This window comes from Esox lucius, chromosome 13 (genome assembly GCF_011004845.1).
Source record: "Esox lucius isolate fEsoLuc1 chromosome 13, fEsoLuc1.pri, whole genome shotgun sequence".
Taxonomy (NCBI): Eukaryota; Metazoa; Chordata; class Actinopteri; order Esociformes; family Esocidae; genus Esox; species Esox lucius.
In genome coordinates, this window is record NC_047581.1 from 28,201,205 (window position 1) to 28,209,595 (window position 8,391).

Here is an 8,391-nt window from a genome sequence, read left to right on the forward strand (position 1 = left end):
TGGGTCTGTGTCTCTAATCCATCCAGGTCCAGTATGACTCCTGGGCAACATCCCAGCACAGTAACGTATTGTTTCAAATATGATTCAATAATCGGAGTGGAGTAAAGGTCAATCATGTCCAAAGACTGTTTCTTTTTGCGTCCTGTGGCCCTCATCAACCAGGATTTCTGTACCACTGAGACTAACAACTTTCACCTCATCAAGACGACTCCAATCTCGACCGCTGCACCACCGCAATCAAAACCCTGCATGCTGTCTGACACTAAGAAACGCTCCACTGAGTACGTACGTGTAAATGTCCATGACTCTGAGGCCTTTTCTCTGTTTCAGGGTGGAGAACATGGCCATGCGTCTGGAGGAGGTGAATGAGAGGGAGCACTTCATGAAGGCTTCCCTGCAGACTGTGGACATTCGGCTGGCACAGATGGAGGAGTTGATAGGTCGGATCGCGGTGGCCCTGGAGCGGGTCACCGGGGTGGAGCGGGGCGAGGTGAACAAGGCCCGCTCGCGCACCTCCTCCGACTGCACGGACTCGGCCTACGTGCTGCGGCAGGGTGAGTGTCCGGATGCCGCTTACATCCTACGCCAGAGCAGCTTCAACAGCCAGGAGGGGAATGCCTACCGGCTCCCGGAGGCCCTGGAAGTGGGTGCCGAGGGCTCTATGTCACCGCCATCCCCCACCGGCCTCGCCACGCGCACACGCAGCCACTCCTTCTTTGTGGGCGGTGTCCGCGAGCGAGCCGGGGCTGACAGGGCCGACCGCTTTGCCAAGGAGCGCTCATTCAGCCTGCACCGAGCCAACAGTTCACAGTCAGTGACCTCGAGCACCGCCCCCAAGGAGTCTAAGCCCCTCCCCCTAGCCATGCTGTCCGTCTCCCAGCAGCACCGGCCCTCCTCCTGCATCGACATCTTCGTGTCCGCGTCCGAGGAGGCGGGGCCCGCCGAGGTCTTCCTGGACCCGCTGAGGATGGCCCCTCCGTTCCAGCGTGACTCCTCGCTCCACTCTGAGATCATGGAGGCGGTGCTGTCTAGCGGCAGGGACTACAGCGGAGGCAGCGGCCCGGGCGACAAGCCGCCGACAGAGGGCGTGTTCGAGGACAGCGCGGCCGCGGACCTGTCGCTGTGCTCCGCCAACCTGCTCCCGGATAACGCCATGCCGCCGTGGGAGCTGGAACCCTCCCCTCCTCCATCAGCGGGCCTCCTGGAGCGCTCCAAGAGCAGCCGCTACCTGTCCGCCGGCGGCGGGGGCTACCTGGAAGAGCCTCAGCTGGTCAAGTCTCACAGCCTGGTGTTCACGCCAAGGGTCTGCTACGGGGGCTTGGGGGCAGGGGTCCAGGTCAAGGCGGCCGAGTACACCAGCATCACAGACTGTATAGACACCAGGTGTGTCTCCGCCCCTTACCCCCCCGCCGAGCGCTCCCACTCCCCCGGGGGCTCCACCTCGTTCCCATTCGACAAAGCTCCAGACATGGGCTCCTCCCACCCGGAGCGCGAGGCGGAGCTCAGCCACACAGAGTCCGATTCCGAGGATCCGGACGACTTGGCCCCGGCTCCTGAGCCCCACCGCGTCAGGGGAGGCTTAGGAGGGGCCAGCGGGACGCCCTTCTGCGCCACCTTCTCTCGGCTGGAACGAGCCAACAGCTGCTCCTCGGATGAATCCTCCCACCCATCCCTGGCCCTGCCTTCACACAGAAAAAGCCTGTCGGTCAGTGAGAGGATGGAGAGGGGCTCAGACCGCGGAGGGCGTGGGGGGCTGGGGGGACCCAGGAACCCCTTCCTGAGGAGCAAGTCCGGGGCGAGGCCTGACGCGAAAGCGGACAGCCTGTCCATGAGGAAGCTGACCACCCCCTCTGCGTTCCGCAGCTTTGAAAGCAGACACAACTACACGTGACAATGACAAAGGGACCAGGACAGGGACAGGCCATACTCTGTTACACAGGCCCACAGGGCCGGCCAGGAAGGAAGGCGGGGGGCCGTGGGTCAAAACAAAGTGCTCTGAAGCTAGGGTAGTTCTGAGCTCCTCCTGAAGCTGACTCGTTTGCGTGTTTGGTGATGGAGGGTATGTGCCGTGCCTGTCCGTCAGTTTAGTCAACACACCGTTACTGTAATGCATCACGTCTCAGAACACTAGCGTAGCCAGTATAGAATTTATTACAGATGATAAGTCTCACACCACAGTTTAGTTAGAGTCTTTAGAAAATAATAAACGTGGCCGTCTGACAATGTAAGACTGGAGGTCAGCATTTCCGCCTCAACCCCAAATGTCCTCAGGTTCTCATTTCCTCTTTGCCCTTAAACTACCCATCCCGTGCATATGACTCTTAGCCTCTGTGCTTCCACCAGGAGAAATAGCACTGCATGCTATTGCAGCTGCATGCTCCCACAGTAGTAGCTGCGGCAACCTCGTCCGCAGGGTCACTGTGCGCAACGCATAGATATCTGAAACACCAACGGCTGTCTCGTGTCTGAGTCGTATGTGGGTGTGAACAACAGGAGGAATTATAGAGCTTAAGTAAGTCACACTAGAAGCTGTGGCTCCGAATCAGAAAATATGTGGTGTGCTAGTAGGATGAGGTTTGAGAGGTGTTCCGAGGGAAGTCGTTCACTGAAATAAAGCTAATGTCTATGGGTCAGGGCAGGTCTATTTCTATTGGGTTGATGAAGGCCATATTTGGCCCGTCTGAGCACGGGAGGGGGGTGGGGGGGGTGACTGGTGGACCAGATTACAGCAGCGTTGACTAGTGTAGTAGAACAATCGTAGAAACCAGTCAGCTTTTATAAATGGACAGAGACACGGAGCATTGCAAAGGTTTATTTCTGGACAGAATAGGGCTCTGTTATGTATAATGCTTTAAAATCCATGTACAGTCAAGTAGCAACAGTGAACCGGAGTGAAATCAGGGCAGTATAATCTACTACCAGCTACCTACAGGGAAGATGGGACATTCACGCTAGACTCAGCGAAGTGACGTTGCCATCAGCTTCACCGCAGATTATGGTTGTGTTCCTCTGCTCAGATGTTGCTGATGCATGCCAGATATCGCGCAACACCTGAATAGGTATTTTACTGATCAGGTAACAACATCAAATTCACTTAACCGGCACGCATCCATTGGTTGTTGCGTGTAACGCCTGAGAAGAGAGCACGACCACTGCAGTGAGTAAGATGCAAGGCCTCACACGGTACATACGCACATGTACGAGGCCTCACACGGTACATACGCACATGTACGAGGCCTCACACGGTACATACGCACATGTACGAGGCCTCACACGGTACATACGCACATGTGCAAGTTATCTTCACGATGTCACCACATAATAGCTATGGGACCAAAACAGTGGAAAACACAATCCAATGCTCTCAGTTTTTTGCGGACATTGAGCCGCTATGCTGTTTATTTTCTGCTTCAACGTCATGTCGCTGAGTCTACTATTTAAGCTAAGTGTCGACACATCATACGCGTCATAAGTCTGTCTATTTACTTGTGCTGTCCAATCCCCTGTCATCTTGTTTTTGGATTACTGTGGCATACAGTGTAGAGGTGTTATCAAAGTGTGTACACAGACACACACACACACAATCATACATGAATGCCCAAAATGTGTATGGAAAGGGTGAGAAAAAGATATTCCTATATAATGACAGATTGATAGCAGCAATATAATCGCAATGTTATCCTGGATTTCTTTATCTACTTAGTGCAGTGAAAAACTGAAAACTGGACACAAGAGGGGGCTGTGACCCTGTTTAAGTAGTTCCTCCAAAGCACTAAGCCCATCTCGAAATTGGAACACATCAAAATCGGACCCATTCAAATAAAAAATTAAAAATTGCAAGTTAAAATATTACGTGTAGTAATAGTGTTACTCATTTCAGCATTGTGGTGCTTGAGTCTTACACCAGCTAGTCTTGCAAAGATACCAGCTAGTCTCCTATTGGCTATTAATGGTAAGCCTCACAATGAGGAGCCTGGAAATAGAAGCTAGACAAACTGGCCTATGAACCATCCTTGGATCCGTCCTTCTTACTTTTTAGGGGGGACCATTCATTCATTATGTTCTTCTGTTTAAAAAAGAGGCACCAGACTGACGAGAGTGATCTTCTAGAATGAGAATTGCCTGCATATGTGGGACTACAGAATAATGTACATTGTAAGAGTAGAGTAGAAGTGAATGGTTAAAGAACTGAATCCCACAAGATGGAGTTATTTGAAATATTAGCATTTTCAGACACAGAGGGAGAACTTTCAAAAGAGAGAACCAGTGTTTTGTTTTTTTAAATCTCATCTCAAATTGTCTGAGAGGAATGGAATACCTGTTACAACATGTTTGTTATAACGGAATGATATTAGTAACATTAACATTGCAAGTTCTCAAATTAGTTACTCTTCATGTTTGTGTTTTATATTTGATCAATATTGCATCACTTCAAATTAATTACATTGCAATTTCGTTTGATTGATTATATTTACCTATTTTGTTGCTTGCAATGAATAATTTAATGGCTCTTTGAACTACAAACTGAATATATATGTATATATATATATATATATATATATATATATATGTATATATATATATATATATATATATATATATATATATATATATACACATATATATATATGTATCTTCTCAGTGATATTTTGTCTAATTTCAAGTATTTTGAATTATTACATGCTTTTAACATTAATAAAAGGTGTCACCTATAAGAACTACAAATGTATGTATTATATGATTAACTTAATATATTATGTGATAAATTACTATATTGTACTTTTCAACTGTATTTAAAATATTTAATAATTTGCTTAAATATTGTATGTCCTGGAGCAGCTGTCAAAGAAAAATGTAATTTAATGTAAGTTGGACATTTTAAAGCAATACTCAGCTGCAAGCATTACCAAATTGAGGGTGCCTTTCAGGCATGGAGTGGCTATTTGAAATTCACAGTATCTAAAATATTTATATATGTACAGTATCTGCACATTTATTTTGTTAGTAAATCTCACAAATCTATTTACAACTAACACTATGATGGACCCATGGTATCCCTTTCCTGTATTTTGCAATTAATGCCGTTCATTTTAGAAGTCTTTACTGCACTTTGTCATACACTGGAGAAAAGTATTGATTTCATGGCTAGGCACATGCGCAAGAACTAGGAGGTGACACTCGCACTCTATCATTTCTTTTTAGGAGGGGACTGGCTGCTGTCTGTGTACCTTCACTTTTGATCTGAATGTTTCATTTGCCTTATTGATGTCCAGTGCGATTGAGGGGGGGAGGTCACACATTTCCTTCTTGGTCTTGTAACGTTTTAGATATGCATATGACGCTTAGCAGATGGAGGAAATGTGTTGTATGAACTGAAAACCAAAAAAGTAAGGAATATTTAAATCTCTCTTGGGCTGACAGGCCTCCACTAATCACTGTGCTTATGCATTCAACCCAAATTCTCATGGGACCTCAGATCTATATTTTCTGTGTTTTTTGTATGTAGGAAATGTAATATGACCTCTCACTTTAGTTGCGGTCCATGACATTTTAAACCAACTATGAACTTTGATACGATCACAAAGTGTCAAGGACAGGCCGTTAGGCTTTTGTTCAAAACTAATGTAAGCACATCCATCGACTTTCAGGTGTAGGGTGCATGAAGTACAGCCATGAAAAGACAAATACCTGTTAGTTGTTGGTGGTTTTGTCTCACCGGTGGCGTAACTACAGTGGGGAGAACAAGTATTTGATACACTGCCGATTTTGCAGGTTTTCCCACTTACAAAGCAAGTAGAAGTCTGTCATTTTTATCATAGGTACTCTTCAACTGTGAGTGAAGGAATCTAAAACAGAAATCCAGAAAATCACATTGTATGTTTATTGCATTTTATTGCATGACACAAGTATTTGATACATCAGAAAAGCAGAACTTAATATTTGCTACAGAAAACTTTGTTTGAAATTACAGAGATCATACGTTTCCCGTAGTTCTTGACCAGGTTTGCACCCACTGCAGCAGGGATTTTGGCCCACTCCTCCATACAGACCTTCTCCAGATCCTACAGGTATTGGGGCTGTCGCTGGGCAATACGGACTTTCAGCTCCCTCTAAAGATTTTCTATTGGGTTCAGGTCTGGAGACTGGCCACTCCAGGACCTTGAGATGCTTCTTACGGAGCCACTCCTTAGTTGCCCTGGCTGTGTGTTTCGGGTCGTTGTCATGCTGGAAGACCCAGCCACGACCCATCTTCAATGCTCTTACTGAGGGAAGGAGGTTGTTGGCCAAGATCTCGCGATACATGGGCCCATCCATCCTACCCTCAATACGGTGCAGTCGTCCTGTCTCCTTTGCAGAAAAGCTCCCCCAAAGAATTATGTTTCCACCTCCATGCTTCACGGTTGGGATGGTGTTCTTGGGGTTGTACTCATCCTTCTTCTTCCTCCAAACACGGCGAGTGGAGTTTAGACCAAAAAGCTCTATTTTTGTCTAATCAGACCACATGACCTTCTCCCATTCCTCCTCATCCAGATGGTCATTGGCAAACTTCAGACGTGCCTGAACATGCGCTGGCTTGAGCAGGGGGACCTTGTGCGCGCTGCAGGATTTTAATCCATAACGGCGTAGTGTGTTACTAATGGTTTTCTTTGAAACTGTGGTCCTAGCTCTCTTCAGGTCATTGACCAGGTCCTGCCATGTAATTCTGGGCTGATCCCTCACCTTCCTCATGGTCACTGATACCCCACGAGGTGAGATCTTGCATGGAGCCCCAGACCGAGGGAGATTGACCGTCATCTTGAACTTCTTCCATTTTCTAATAATTGCGCCAACAGTTGTTGCCTTCTCACCAAGCTGCTTGCCGATTGTCCTGTAGCCCATCCCAGCCTTGTGCAGGTCTACAATTTAATCCCTGATGTCCTTACACAGCTCTTTGGCCTTGGCCATTGTGGAGATGTTGGAGTCTGTTTGATTGTGTCTAGATTATGTCTCTCACAGTTGAAGTGTACCTATGATAAAAAGTACAGACCTCTACATGCTTTGTAAGTAGTAAAACACGGCAGTGTATCAAATACTTGTTCTCCCCACCGTACATCATTATGGGCCCCTGTGAAAGACATTTCACTAGACCCCCTAGCCAAAATGTGAGTTAGGCCCTGCTTTCATGTAGTAGATCCAAGGGCCCACAATGCAGAGATGTGGGCAATATGTGCTCATATGAAACAGTGGGCAGAATGTGAACAGTTGTAGTCATGACTGGTGTGCAGCGACATGCAGGGCCCTGTTTGCAAATACCTAGGGGGCCCAGCATCCAGGACTCTGTCCGCAAATGGTTGGCCCATGATGTGGGCCCCAGTACACACACACTGCTTTGACCGTATGCCCCTGTGTCTCACAATACATGAGTTCACTTTTTCAAAGTTCTGAGTCTGGGGGGAAAAAATAAGAGTGAACAATATATATATAAAATATAGCTTAACACCTCATAGTACACGCTTGTTTGAAGGATATTAAGGTGGTAAAAGAGGAGTGGTAAGGTGATGTTTTGGTTCCCCTTTGGCTTTTTGTCCAGGCACTGGTTTTGGTACATGGCTGTCTAACTAACTCAGTGAATGGGCTCTCAGCCCTACAGGGAACATAAGAGGTATTTTTATTTTCTTTATGAAGAGGAACATGACAGGACAAACATGTCCATAGCACTTCTAACTCATGTGTAAATGCTCTGTAAATGTTTTGTATATGTTCCTGTGGCTGTTGTACAATATATCAATATAATAAAAGGGAGGTCTATGTTTGTCTGAGGACTTTGACACAGAAATTACAGTAGCCTAATACTGGGAATTGTGCAAATGCGTTTCAACAAAACCTAATGTACAGTATTTTCTAAATATTTTCCTATACTGTAGCATACAGTTTTGTGAATCATAGACTATGGTTATAAGTCAGAGGTTTTTATTTCCCCTCAATCTGTTGGTAAATAGGCTACTCGTTTGCTAAAGAGGAGTCAAGCACATGTTTTCTGCAATAATGCTGAATATTGTAGTTTTACTTGAGGGCACTTATCTTCCAGCAGTCTCATTTTATTTAGTGTCCATTAATGCATGCAGTTCTTCCACTGATGGTGTACAGAAAATGCATTCAGTGAAGTTAATGAAAGAGCGAGAAAAGAGATATTATAAAATGCATCACAGTAGTGAGTATTTGGATGCAAATGCAAATCTGTATTCTTCAATATGAATAGGATCATGTCTGGCATGCATTATTAAATAAACAACTGAATACTTAACTATTGTGTCTCCATTGTAGGCTATATTTTTAAATGTGTTATGAAAGGATGCATATACGGTGTTAACCATTATTATTAAATTGTACTTCGTTGTTATCTTTAAAGAG

The 8,391-nt window shown here is 46.0% G+C and overlaps 1 protein-coding gene across 7 annotated transcripts in view; it reads left to right on the forward strand.

Moving 5' to 3' along the window:
* trpm3 (transient receptor potential cation channel, subfamily M, member 3) overlaps nt 1–4,516 on the forward strand; it is a 125,750-nt gene extending 121,234 nt beyond the window's left edge. For all 7 annotated transcript variants that reach the window (XM_020052914.2, XM_020052916.2, XM_020052915.2 and 4 more), the window contains one exon: nt 331–4,516. In XM_020052914.2, coding sequence (XP_019908473.1) covers nt 331–1,891 — 1,561 coding nt within the window. In that variant the 3' untranslated portion in view covers nt 1,892–4,516. The remainder of the gene's footprint in view (nt 1–330) is intronic.
* The last annotated feature ends 3,875 nt before the right edge of the window (nt 4,517–8,391 follow it).